At 39.7% G+C, this 15000-nt stretch overlaps 1 protein-coding gene across 3 annotated transcripts in view; it reads right to left on the reverse strand.

The window, feature by feature from the left end:
- Window positions 1-15000, reverse strand: part of LOC137653680 (lysosomal proton-coupled steroid conjugate and bile acid symporter SLC46A3-like) — a 38610-nt gene that overhangs the window by 15695 nt on the left and 7915 nt on the right. The window contains exon 1 of one of the 3 annotated variants that reach the window (XR_011046533.1): window positions 12473-12591. The exons of 1 other annotated variant lie outside the window; for it this stretch is intronic. Coding sequence is in view for 1 of the 2 variants with exons in the window: in XM_068387260.1 (XP_068243361.1) it covers window positions 7477-8631 (1155 nt within the window). In the remaining variant the exon portion in view is untranslated. Of the gene's footprint in view, window positions 1-7476; window positions 8636-12472; window positions 12592-15000 lie in introns of those variants that run through there. One more of the 3 variants, XM_068387260.1, reaches the window with a different exon arrangement.

The following is a 15000-nucleotide window of genomic DNA, read 5'->3' on the forward strand; positions in this document are numbered from 1 at the left end:
CCTCTAGGTCCTTTGCTTATTTTCATCTGCAAATTAATCATCAATAAGAAAGATTACAAAATGTTGGAACACTGAAAAGATTTGTATTACACTGTATGATATAACACTTTACCTTCCTTTTGTAATTGTCATATAAATGAATACTGGATGAAATATTAATGATTCTTGTAATTTTCAAGTCTCAATTCTTTTATGTGATCTTGGAAATGGTAAAACCTGCGTCTTATGGCGTTCTTTATTTTCAAAGGATCAGGCATCCTCCATTGTTATTATTTATTCAATAAACTAGTGAAATTGTGAATAATCAACTGTTACATTTAGCATCATCGAGAAAGGGAAGTAGATCACATTGGTGTAATCTAAGTAAATTAGAATTATGAGAACAAAACAGTTTTTTACCATAAATTGGTACTTGGTCATGTCTGGAGTAGGTCTACATGTATCACGATAGAATTAATAGATATGTATTGTATAAGTCCCATGAAACAATCGTCGATAAGGTTGTCCTCTCGCAGATCTGGTGTGGCCTTTGCATAAAACTAATCATGCCAGATAGTATATTCTATACACAGAGAGTTTTGATTCTCAAATAAAACACTAACGGAACTCATTCTAGATTTATGGAAATCTGTAATTCATGAACATAGGACCATTCTTATGGCAAAGGGAGTGGCAATTTAGATTAGGAATAATTACATACCTTCTCATAAGACCTGCTTTGATTGTGGATGTTAGTGGTTGAAATCATAAAGCATTTGTGGAAGGAACAGCTTTAACATAATTATGCTCTATCTCTTACAATCTATACTTATATGATACTGTTCTTGATTGTCTGCTAATCTTTCTAGCTAAGATAGAGACATGATAGAGAGGATCACAAGGAAAGGGCCCGTGTAAGGGGGCGTTAGTGGTGGCTTGCTGGTGTCGTTGCGCAGGAAGACGTGCGTTGCAGAGTGCAAGTCCGTTGGTATGTGATGCTTCGCTGGGGGCTTGTAAGTCTGGCGGCATGGAGTAAATTTTCCCACAACGTGACGTATGCGCTGGAGATCGTCGGAGGAGGTTGTAGAAGGAAAAAATTCGGCAGGGACGACCAACGGGTCGCCATACACCATTTCAGCTGCCGAGACGTCGAGGGTGTCTTTAGGAGTGGTCCTTAGTCCCAGGAGGACCCAGGGAAGCTGAGTAAACCAGTTGGAATCCTTGCAGCGAGACATCAAAGCTGCTTTAAGGGTGCGATGAAAACGTTCAACCATTCCATTGGCAGCGGGGTTGTAGGCCGTTGTCTGATGTAGGGTGATGCCCAGGAGATTCGCTAATGACGTCCACAATTGAGAGGTGAAAGTGGTTCCCCTGTCAGAAGTAATATGCTCAGGGATACCGAATCTTGAAATCCATCCAGAGAGTAAGGCAGATGTACATGAGGCGGACGTTGCAGTTTCCATGGGAATGGCTTCAGGCCAACGAGTGGAGCGGTCGATGACGGTAAACAGGTAACGATGTCCTTGTGATGTGGGTAGGGGGCCTACAACGTCGACGTGAATGTGTGCGGAACGACGCTGAGGTTGAGGAAAGGTGCCCACTCCTGAATCCGTGTGTCGATGTACTTTGGAAGTTTGGCAAGAAGTACAGGCGCGGACCCAATCCTTAGCATCCTTAGAAATGCCGTGCCAAATGAACTTTGCCTTCAGCAGCTGTGCAGTAGAACGGCACGAGGGATGTGAAAGGCCGTGAATGAAATCAAACACCTGTCGGTGCATGGGAGCAGGAATCCAAGGTCGCGGTCTACCAGTACTGACGTCACAGAGGAGGGTGGTGTTGGAGTCTTCGAGGGGAAAGTCTTCCCAATGGAGGGACGTGCAGGATGTCCTACAAGCTTGATACTCTGGATCCTGTCGTTGGGCTTCAGCCAGGGCGTTGTAATCCAATCCCAGTTGAACGGCAGCCAACGTGTTTCTTGACATGGCATCGGCAACGGGATTCATTTTCCCTGGGACGTATTGGAGGGTGCAATTGTATTCAGCCACGGCGGAGAGATGTCGGCGTTGACGGGCGGACCAGGCGTCAGACTGTCGAGTAAAGGCGTGCACCAGAGGCATGTGGTCTGTGCGAATGACGAAGGGCGTACCTTCTAAGAAATGGCTAAAGTGACGGACAGCCAAGTGCACCGCCAGCAATTCTCGATCGAAGGTAGAATAACCCGATTCTGCCTTGGACAGTTTTCTGCTGAAGAAGGCCAATGGGTGGGGCGAGCCTTTGACCACCTGCTCGAGTACTGCACCAATAGCGACGTCGCTGGCATCGGTGGAGAGAAGGAGAGGGGCGTGTGGGATAGGAAAAGTGAGAGCCGCAGCAGTTGATAGGGCCTTCTTTGCATTGCAGAAGGCTGCTTCTTGAAGTGGACCCCACTTCAGGTCCTTTGGCTTGCCCTTGAGAGAGGCGTAGAGGGGAGCAAGAGTGGCGGCAATGGCTGGCAGAAAACGGTGATAATAGTTGATCATGCCCAAGAATTCCTGCAGAGCTTTGACGGTCGAAGGCACGGGGATGTTCTGAACGGCTGCTACCTTCTCAGGGAGGGGGTGGACACCTTCAGGAGTGATGCGGTGCCCTAAGAACGATACTTCGTTGGCGCCAAAGGTACACTTGTCGTACCGGACTACAAGGCCGTTTTGTTGCAGGCGGGCGAGCACGATGCGCAGGTGACGGAGGTGTTCCTCTTTTGAGGAGGAGAACACAAGTATGTCATCCACATAACATACACAGAAATGGAGGTCCCCTAAGATGCCATCCATGAGACGTTGAAATGTGGCCCCAGCATTACGAAGGCCAAAACAGGAGTAATTGAAGGTGTATCTACCAAACGGAGTGGTGATGGCAGTCTTAGGGATGTCTTCTGGGTTCATTGGCACCTGATAATACCCCTTCAGGAGATCGAGCGTAGAGAAAACCTTTGCTTTGTGCAGGTAGGAGGTCACGTCGGCAATGTTTGGGAGGGGGTAGTGATCCGGATCTGTTTGCATGTTCAGGCGCCTGTAGTCCCCGCACGGACGGAGGGAGCCGTCTTTCTTCAGAACGATGTGTGAAGCTGACGACTATGGGCTGGAGGCCTTTTGGCAAAGGCCCATTTCCTCCATTTCAGCGAACGTCTGTTTGGCGGCTGCCAATCGTTCCGGTGCCAGACGTCTGAATTTTGCGAAGACTGGGGGTCCCGTCGTCTTGATATGGTGATAAATACCGTGCTTGGCAGGAACCGTGGGCGTTTGGCGAAGTTCTGGACGGAAAACTTCCGGGTACGACGTGAGGAGGTGGGCGTAGGCATCCGTGTTTGCGCTGATGTGGAGAGCGAGGTTAGAAGGGGCGGGTTGAAGAGGTATCGACAAGTACGAGTCTGCATTGACCAATCGTCGGTGGGCGACATCGACCAGAAGGTGGAAATGAGAGAGGAAATCCGCACCGAGGATTGGCATGGTGACGTCAGCAACGAGAAACTTCCAATTGAATTTACCGTTTCCGAACGATAATGTGAGGTTCTCGTAACCGTAGGTGGGTATCACAGATCCGTTGGCAGCTACCAAGCGGACGTCGGCAGATGTAGACAGACTACGGCGTGTCTTGAAGAGTTTCCTTGGCAAAAGAGAACGACAAGCACCCGTGTCTACCAAAAATCGCACGCCCGTTCCTGCATCCTGTAAAAAGAAAAGATTAGAAACACGGGAGGCCACCGCCACGAGCGATGGCCTACTTACACGTTTTTTGGCCACTGACAATCCTCGGCACATTTCTTCGCAGTTGCCCCAAATCTGAAGTGGTATTAGCAAAACTGTGGCAGATGGGAGGTAGTAAGTGGCTGTAGAAGTCGTTTGTTGGGGCGCGAGCGATTGGTGGGTGCTGGGCGGCTTTGTCTTTGCTTCGGCACGTCACGGTGTGGGCGTGTATGTCCTACGGCATTCATGTCAGCTTCAGTTGACGTTGAATATGCATCCTCTTCGTCAGGGGTGGAGGCGTTGATGGAGGTCTTGAAGTGGCTGTCCATAAGGGCGTCGGCTTTGGTCATCAAGTCCTTTATGGGTAAACTATCGACATCGGGTATGGCAGCACGTATAGGTCCGGGTAAACGGCGTATTTAAAGGGCACGAAGCAGGTTCACCTCACGAGGAGAGCCGTCTGCGGCAGGTTGAAGGCAAGCGATACTGGTCATTTCCCTGAGGGCAAGCGAAGCCCTTTGGTCCCCCAACGGTTGTTGCGAGAGCTGAAAAAGCTTTGCTACACGGGCAGCTGGCGATGGCGAGTACTGCTGCAGAAGGTATGTTTTGAGGGCGTCATACACTATTGGCATGTCTCCTTGTTCACAAAGCCAGTCGGATATTTCCGGGAAGGTGTCCTCGGGTATCGCCGCGAGAACATAATCTGCTTTGGTGGTTGAGCGAGTCACGCCGTTGATGCGAAACTGGACTTCTGCGCGTTGAAACCAAGCAAATGCTTCTCCCCTGGCGAACGGTGAAAGTTTCAATGGGGCGGCCGCAGCGCCAACTGCGCTGCTGTAGTAGAGTCCGCCATAGTACTAACGATGGAGGGGCGAGGGAGGTGGGGGTGGAAGGCAGTGGGAGCGAGTCGACTTCCGGGGTCTCCAATGTGACGGAGCCGAGAGAGGGTTGTGAACTCAAAGGCAGGAAGCAATCGACTGAGTTATATTATTTAAAACACTCTCCTTATATACAAAACCTCAAGGCAACAGGACATAACAAGTTCACAAGACAGACAATATTACAGAAGAAAAACCAGACATGAATTTTCATGTTCGTTTTAGTGCGAGGGAAGAGCGAAGATACAAGCATAATATATACAAAAGGAATTATGTACAATTGTGTGAAACACGGTTGGTACAGTATCAACATTAAAACAGATTTTTCATACATAAACTATAAAAAGAGACATGTTAGTTTGTTCAACATAAAAAGATGTGCTGCAAGTTAGAACCTTTGAAGTTTTCCCGATTCAACTACTCGATAAGGGAGATCATTCCATGACTTGGTCACAGCTGAAATAAAACTTCCAGAATACTGTGTAGTATTGAGCCGCATGATGAAGAAGGCCTGGCTACTGGAAATAACTACATGCCTATTAGCATTACGAACAGGGCGGTACTGTCCGGGAAGTTCTGAATGCCAAGGATGGTCAGAATTATGAGAAACCTTATGCATCATGCATACCGAACTAATTGAACAACAGTGCCAGAGATTGATATCTAGATCAGATATAGGAAATTTAATAGACCGGAAGTTACTATCCAACAAACTAAATTGAGAATCAGATGAAGACCACACAGGAGAACAATACTCGAAACAATATAAAATGAAAGAATTGTAACACTTTTTCAGAATAGACTGATCACCGAAAATCTTAAAGGACTTTCTCAATAAGCCAACTTTTTGTGTAATTGATGAACACACAGACCTAATGTGTTGTCGAGAGTCACACCTAAAATTTCAAAAGAGTCATACAGAGCTAAAGAAACATTATCAATTCTGAGATCCAGATATTGAGCAGCAATTGTTCTCGACCTACTTACAGTCATACTTTGAGTTTTGTTTGGATTCAACTTCATACCCCATAATTTGCACCATGCACTAATTTTAAGGGATTTGGCAACCCCAGATCTACATTCAGGAGATTGCATTAATGCAAAGAGAGTAGCATCATCTACATATGCAACGAGCTTGTTTTCCAGGCTAAACTACATGTGTATACAGTATGAAGCGCAATAGGTCAAGAACACTACCCTGAGGAAAACCAGATATCATATTCCTATACTCACTATGGTGCCTATCAACAACAACTCTTTACGAACTATTACTTATGATTCTAAGAAAAGACCCATCCACTCCCAACTGTTTTAGTATGAAAACAAGGGCCTCATGATTAACATGGTCAAAGGCAGCACTAAGATAAAGGCTAATCATACGAACTTCTTGACAGCAATCAAGAGATTTCTGTACAGCATTGGAGATTGTAAGAAGGGCATCACATGCTCCAAGGCCTTTTACTTTGGTATTTATTTTCACAATTAATTTGTAATACCTAAGTTAAAATAGTAACGTGTTCCTTCATTATCATTCTATACATAATTGAAAGCCTGAAGGTCCGCAAACAGATTCTTTTCCCACGCTGGAAGTCTGACTTAAATTATTATTGAATATTGGAATGAGGGACCCTGCTTTGACTTATCTTGGTAACCATCTTCTCAGAAAACAGGTTCCAGGAAAAATTCAATGCTGTCAGACTGCCAACGGAACAGTCAAGGGGATGAAGGTATCCTAGCATAGGAGTCACACGTCATCATATTCAAAGGACACATATCGTTAACATTTTTGCATTCACCATAAGAATTTACCTTACTCAAAGGCCTTCACTGGTGCTATCTCAACCTAGCTGCATTCGCTATTAATCTTTTGAATATACCTCTGTTCCCTCTTCCTTTCTTACATGTAGCTGTCCCAACTGGATTTACCAAAAGTCAAAAAGCCCACAAGATAAGACACTAGTTCTAGGATTGATCAACAATTCAAAATATCAACATCGGGGATGGCAGCGCGTACAGGTTCGGGTAAGCATCGAACTCAAAGGGCACGAAGTAAGTTCACCTCATGAAGAGAGCCATCTGTGGCAGGTTGCAGGTGAGCGATACTGGTCATTTCCCAGAGGGTGAGCGAAGCCTTCTGGTCTCCTAACGATTATTAAGAGAGGTGTAAAACTTGGCTATACAAGCAGCTGGCAATGACAAGTACTGCTTCAAAAGGCATGTTTTGAGGGCGTTGTACGCTATAGGGGTGTCCCCTTGCTCGCAAGGCAATCGGAAAGTTCCAGGAAAGCATCCTTGTGGATCGCAGCGAGAACATAGTCTGCTTTGGTGCTTCACTGAGTCATGCCCTTGATGTGAAACTGGACTTCGGCACACTGAAACCAGGTGAACGCTCGTCCGCTGGCGAAGGGCAGTAATTTCATTGAGGGGACATATATCGAAGAGTTGGTTCGGTGGGCAGTATCCTTAAACAGTAGGACATAGCATTGAGGGGGATGGCCCCTAATTGTGCGAGAGGGCCGTTACATTGTAGCTGAGAGGAGCGGTGAATGCAGCCAACTTTATTTCAATGGATCATGAGTTTATATAGAAACTGATCCAAGCAAGATTGTATCAAGAATTCAAACAAGATCATTCATGAACAGGCATGCTTAAACAAGTCAGTGGGAGGGGAAAGTGATATATAAGAACAACAGAAATACTATTACGTGATAAAATTGTGTGCGAAATATGTCCAGTACAATAGAGAAAATATATATATATATATATATATATATATATATATATATATATGTGTGTGTGTGTGTGTGTGTGTGTGTGTGTTTGTGTGTGTGAGAATGTATGCTTGTATTTTACCAGTATATTTCTCTAAAAATTTCAAACTTTCATTTTGTACATACCTTTGATAACCTACTCCTGATAGTGACGCTTCCATACTCCTCCGGGATAAAGATGAAAATGTAAGGGACCCACCACTGGATTGGTGAAGTTGTCATCCCAAAAGCTAAAGATCGACAAAATAGTAGTACAAGAGTCATACCTCCCACAGAACAGTCATGGAGACGCAGATATCCAAAAATCGGAGTAAAGCAAAGCGTTGCTAGCGATGTACCAACATCATCAACAATCTTGTATATACTGTATGAGTCTATGTCCCAGTTGAGAACTCGCAATAACCATAAGTAAAAGTTGTGTGGAGATGCACTCATATGCATAAGCATGATTCCTAATAAAATCATAATGTGCCACCTCCCACTTCCTTGGCGCTTTCTTAAGCAAACATGAAATAAGTCGACTACATTCCGGGGGTTCCACAAACGCTTTTGTTTTGAGATTTCTTTATTTTCTTCGATCAGTTTCTCTTTATCTTTCACGACGAAAACAGAGTAAAAGAATGAACTTAAGTAAAGGACCGTGCTAAAACCAAACACCCAGCAGAACCCTCCTGCATCGTAGATCAGGGCTCCCACAGCAGTACCAGCTGGAGTTCCCAGAACCCAGATACTTCTCACTATAGCAAGTCGTTTGGTTCGATCTTCACACGCTGACATGTCAGCAATGTAACTGTAGACGGCCATGTAGAATAAAGACCACCCGCCTCCGAAAGATAAACAAAACGAGGCTACATACAAAATTTCTGGAGGCCAAGTTGGAAAAAAAGAAACCAAAAGATAAGTTGCGGAACTAAGGGTGGTACCAAATATTGATAGAAGTATAGGTAATCTCCTTCCTCTTTGATCGCTCCAAGATGCGATAAATGATAACAGTAACACGGGAATTATGCTTGATATTAGTTTTTCATTAAAGTTAAAAATGTTAACCCGCTTCTGCACTTCCACTTGTATACTTTCGTGGTTCCCATCGTTAATTTTCTCACATACTTCACCGGGATAACCAAGTGTTACCCTGCAGTACCGATCAAGCTTCAGATTCTCAGCTGGAGCTAATGAAGCCGCAGAGGATACTGCTTTCAAAAACAACATAGGTGCAATTGTAATCGCTCTTAGAATATCCTTGGCCGACCTTAAGGCTTTACGAAACCTTGTGCACGCCATTGTCTGTATCATAAAACTGTTAGATAACATTGAAATGCGTTGAGACAACTTTCCTTATCATACTTTAGTTATCGGCTTCAGCTTGGTTTAAGTAGAAGAACAATTTTGACAATCTTCGACCCTTGTTCAGAAGCAGAAATGGATGCCCTTTTTTTTTACATCTTGTCAGACGTACGTTTAAAAAGAAATTCCTGTTATAATCACCAAAAATACACTTTTATCATATTAAAACTTTATTTTTCTTTTAAAAAAAGAAAGTCCTTTAAATAGGTTACCCATTCCCTTTATTCTTACTTGAATTCAGGTTGCCAAGGCATTTATATATTAATGACGTATGGCCTCATGTGGAAATGACATATCCTTGTGTAGTCTATCCCAAATGACGCTCACTTCCGATGACTTTAATCATAGGAGTATGAACATGTCTGATACCATGATTACAATTTTTCAAGAATGTGAAATCAGGTTTTAATGATGAAATATAAAAATTCCAACATAAATCATATCCATGAAAAGATTTTATAATCCGTAAATCTTATTACTGATAATCGGTTGGCAACCATACGGTACAATACCAAAATGATGAAGAGAACAAGAAGATAATATAGAACTACATGTGATGAACTGATCCCATTGATACGAGAAATCTCAACATAGCCTTTCTAAATCGTATTTGGCAATGTAATAAATAAACAGAAATGCTTCATGGGATAGCACCTAATTAGAAACAGACCCAATATATAATAAAGTTTCTGAACACTGCGAACATGAAATAACTTTTTAGTATAATATTTGTAGACGAAATAATTGCGTCAAAGGGGGGAATTTATTCAAGCTCTACCGTGGTGACTTCATAGGACTCATGAGCCAATGGACTACAGTGTGAGTGATAAAGATGTTAGAGGTCAGAAAGAGACCGTAAAAGGTGATGGGGCTGCTATAAGCCTGAAAAAACTATACAAGACTAATAAGTTTATTGGAGACTTGAAAGAGACTACAAGAAGTAATAAAGTTGTTGGAGGCCTAAAATACACTGTAAAAGACTGATAAGGTTATTGCAGAACTTAAAAGATCTGTAAAACAGTAATAAGGCTGTTGGCAGTATGAAAAACAATGAAAAATCATAAGGTTATTGGAAACCAGAAAGAGATTGCAGAAAAACGAAGAGGCTGTTGGAGGTCTAAAAGACACTGTAAAAGAGTCTTGAGACTACTTGAGGTCTAAAATGTACTGCAAAAGAGTAGTAAAGTAGCTGGAGGACTGAAAAGGTCTGAAAATGAGTAATGGGATTATTAGAGGACTGAAAGATATTGTCAAAGCCTGATGAGCTTATTGGAGACGTGGAAGGGACTGCAAAAGATTATTGAAGTATACTATTCGGGTATTGGAAAAGCCTTAGAAAACGAGTAATGAAATCATTAGAGACCTGAAAAAACACTATTAAAGACTAATAAGATTATTGGAGACATGAAGGATACTGCATATATGTAATATAGCAATTGGAGGGCTTGAAAAAGGCCGAAATAGAGATAATAAACTTTTTGGAGACATAAAAATGACAACCAAAATTGTGGTAAACATTGCCGGACAGGTCAACTCGTCACCATGAGTAGATGGCAATGGGTTCTCTTACAAGTAGGAGCAAACAAAGAAAATTTCATTACTGATCAAATTCCTTCTAAATGTATCAATATATTTATATATATACATATATATATATATATATATATATATATATATATACATATGTATATATACATAAATCTATATGTATCTATATACATGTGTGTATATATATCTGCATATTAATAATAAATATATATACACATATGTATATATATGTGTGTGTAAATATGCATATATATATACATATATATATATATATATGATAAATTTTGCACATTTTTACGTGTTTTTCATATTCAAATAAGCCATATATATATTTGATATATTAATGTCTGGATTCTCTTAACGACCTCGGGATCAGAGCCCCAGGCGAAATCACACAAAGACAAGAGCTTGGCTCCGGCCGGGAATCGAACCCTGGTCGGCAAGCTTATATAGACAGTCACTAACCCACTTGGCCAAGTGGGTTAGTCACTGTCTATATAAGCTTGCCGACCAGGGTTCGATTCCCGGCCGGAACCAAGCTCTTGTCTTTGTGTGATTTCGCCTGGGGCTCTGATCCCGAGGTCGTTAAGAGAATCCAGACATTAATATATCAAATATATATATGGCTTATTTGGATATATATATATATATATATATATATATATATACATATATATATATATATATATATATATATATATACATATATATAAATGTATATATGTTTTATCAGCAAGGCCCATAAAAGAAATATAGGAAATATAGTGATTATTTATATTTCCTATGTTTCTTTTATGGGCCTTTTTGATAAAAAACATGTTAAACTGTTCGATTACAGTTATAAATAAGACATACATATATACTGTATCTATATTGATATATATATATATATATATATATCAATATAGATACAGTATATATGTATATATATATATATATATATATATATATATATATATATATATATGTGTGTGTGTGTGTGTATATATATATATATTTATATATATATATATATATATATATATATATATATATGTGTGTGTGTGTGTGTGTGTGTGTGCGTATAGATACATATACATATATAACGTAAAACAAAATATTCGCAGCAAGTCTGAACTTCTGAAGTTCCACCGATCTAACTGCCTGATTAGCAAGATAATTCCACAATCTGGTCTCAGCTGGAATAAAACTTCTAGATTATTGTGTAGTATTAAGTCTTATGATGAGAAGGCTAGACTGTTAGAAATAACAGTAAAAAAAGTTCACATTCAATTTTGTCGCTTTGAAAGAGATGAAGCGCATGTCAATAAACATCCAATACACATGTCATTGTCCCTGTCGGTTACCAATCAAGAGAGAATCAACTAAGTAGAATGTTTTTTGGTGAGGGAAGAAAAGAAGAAGAGTCGGAAAGGGTTCTCCCTCTAGGTCCTTTGCTTATTTTCATCTGCAAATTAATCATCAATAAGAAAGATTACAAAATGTTGGAACACTGAAAAGATTTGTATTACACTGTATGATATAACACTTTACCTTCCTTTTGTAATTGTCATATAAATGAATACTGGATGAAATATTAATGATTCTTGTAATTTTCAAGTCTCAATTCTTTTATGTGATCTTGGAAATGGTAAAACCTGCGTCTTATGGCGTTCTTTATTTTCAAAGGATCAGGCATCCTCCATTGTTATTATTTATTCAATAAACTAGTGAAATTGTGAATAATCAACTGTTACATTTAGCATCATCGAGAAAGGGAAGTAGATCACATTGGTGTAATCTAAGTAAATTAGAATTATGAGAACAAAACAGTTTTTTACCATAAATTGGTACTTGGTCATGTCTGGAGAAGGTCTACATGTATGATGTGTATTGTATAGGTCCCATGAAACAATCGTCGATAAGGTTGTCCTCTCACAGATCTGGTGTGGCCTTTGTATAAAACTAGTTATGTTCCGTTCTGGAATATTGATTTAATTCTATTTTCATTTGGGTTCATGAATCATTTCAGCCCTTTTTCCAAATTGAACAAGTTGAATTCAGCAGTTCAGGTTTCATTTTTTACTTGAACTGTGTTCTGGCCAGATAGTATATTCTATAAAGAGAGTTTTGATTCTCAAATATAACACTCACCGAACTCATTCTAGCTGTAAAGAAATTTATATTCATGAACATAGAATCATTCTTATGGCAAAAGGAGTGGCAATTTAGATTAGGAATAATTACATACCTTCTCATAAGACCTGTTTTGATTGTGGATGTTAGTGGTTGAAATCATAAAGAATTTGTGGCAGGAACAGCTTTAACATAATTATGCTCTATCTCTTACAATCTATACTTATATGATACTGTTCTTGATTGTCTGCTAATCTTTCTGGCTAAGATAAAGACATGATAGAGAGAATATTTTGGTGCTTAATGTCATTGTCAATACTAATTGTGGGTTGTGATTGATCATCTTTCTCGTATTTTTAACTGTGGCCTAAGAGCTTTCAACTTAACTTCTAAAACTAACTGTGGGGAAATTATAAATAAGGGCATGACCATTTCTATGAATTGCTTGAATATTTATTCATTGATTCCCGTAATGTTGTACCAACCGTGTGTCACACAATTGTACATAATTATTTTGTGTATATTATGCTTGTATCTGCGCTCTTCCCTCGCACTAAAAAGAACCTGAATGATCATGTCTCCGGTTTTGCTCTGTAACATTGTCTGTCTCTCGAACATGTTATGTCCTGTTGCCTTGAGGTTTTGTATATAAAAGAGAGTGTTCCTTAATAAACAACTCAGTTGATTGCATCCTGCCTTTGAGTTCACAACCCTCTCTCGGCCCGTCACAATGTTATGATCAGTACTGTTGGTCTTGCTTCAATTTCGTTAGCTATTGAAATTGATAAGGTTATCACATCCTGTGATAATTATGTACAGAAGTATATAAAATATCAAATAGATTAGTTAGGAGTTTTTAGAGATCTGAAATTGGTTACAGATGTAAACGGGAGTTGATCCTGCTCTTCCTGCAGGTGATATATTTGTCAACATAAAGAATAGAAAGATTCGTCTCGTTTGTTGAATGATTGTAATCAAAAACAGAGAATGATTCAAAGACAATCGCTGACGTGTTTACTCGGAGGAAAAGGAAGTTTATGATCTTTGCAAAGTAGTAGTCCTTATTTCACTGTATTTATTATTTCTAACTAAAAGCTCTGGCTCAGAAAGTTTATACCTAGAAGGAAAATTGATACTTCCTGACTAAAATAGAAACCCTTTTCAGTAGGGTCCAGGAACATAAGTGGTGAGAAAACGCTCAGGTCTAACCTCTTCTATGTAGACATTACAGTTCCTCCTTTGCTCAATGCAGATGGCTCTGCCACTCACTGAGCAAAGAGACAAAGTATTTTAGTTTATTTGCCTAACAGTGAACAGTTATAAAAACTTATTATACCTAGTATAACTTTTCAATTCTACGAAATTATGATTCTTTTTCTTGTCCATGAGGTTTAGGGAGATACAGAACTAAATACTGTAGTAGTTTTCCCTATTACTTTTGTGAAAATGGCCAATTACTTTTCTTCTCAGCTATTTAACATTCTTCAAACGTTAACTAGAAGCGGTTTTTTTTTTTTTTTTTTTTTTTTTTTGTGCAATTGGTAGTGACCTAATTTAGTAAATGGGGTAATAACATTTCTAGCCCGATTGATCACTGTCAAATTTCTAAAACTTCTGAGGTTGTTTATGTCTGCTATATGCTCTTTTTGCACTTGTTGGATAATTGGTAGTTATTCCATTTGACAAATGAAGACCTCAAATTTTCTACAACTCCCATATTTTCTAAAGATATTTTCTAATGTCTGCTGGTAAAACGTTTGAATGCCCGCCTCTAAATAATCTTTAGTTCCCAAATTTGCAATTTAGTCTTTTAAAGTGCTTGTGTTCTTACACTGATCTTCTTAAAAGCTTTAGTACTGTACTAAAATTCTTTTTTTATAGTTACGAAAGTTTTATACTTTTTCTTGACCATGTGAATCACGAAACCATTGTTTTTTAACTTAAATATTCCGGAGTTTGTAGATCATTTCTTAAGGTGCATACACACTGCGCTGATGTTTCGTGTTAACACGCCATATGACGTGTCAACACACAGCAACAGATTGCATCAAATAACACAACGACGTTCTAGGGGCTAGACGCACCGTCAAAAAGCCCCTGTCCGGATGGAAGCTCCGGGCAATCTAAAGAAGAAGAAGAACAACGACGTTTTTATTTATATGATGCGTGTTACGTCAGAAAGATTTGATTTTTTGTGGAGTGAGCACGATAGATAGATAGAGATAGATAGATTATATATATATATATATATATATATACATATACTGTATATATATATATATATATATATAGATAGATAGATAGATAGATAGATAGATAGATATATATATATATATATATATATACATATATATATATATATTGTCAAATTAACGTAATTTATTGCTTGTTTGTTTCCTTAAATCAGCCTTGTACTTTAGTTTTAAGTGCTCTATTATATTCAGTTCAGTAACTATTTTTTTCTACGTTAACGTAACGTTCAGTGGTTTTGCTCAGTGATTCCTCCTCTTGTTGTTAATTGCCTAATTATCGTGTTAACGATTGTTTTTATTTTGTTTTCGAGTTGGAATGGAACTGTAGTGCAATGAGTGGAGGCCGGGCTAAAGCAGTTTGGGCCTGCATAAGCTTCTAGACATACACTCT

This window comes from Palaemon carinicauda, chromosome 1 (assembly GCF_036898095.1).
Source record: "Palaemon carinicauda isolate YSFRI2023 chromosome 1, ASM3689809v2, whole genome shotgun sequence".
Lineage (NCBI taxonomy): Eukaryota > Metazoa > Arthropoda > Malacostraca > Decapoda > Palaemonidae > Palaemon > Palaemon carinicauda.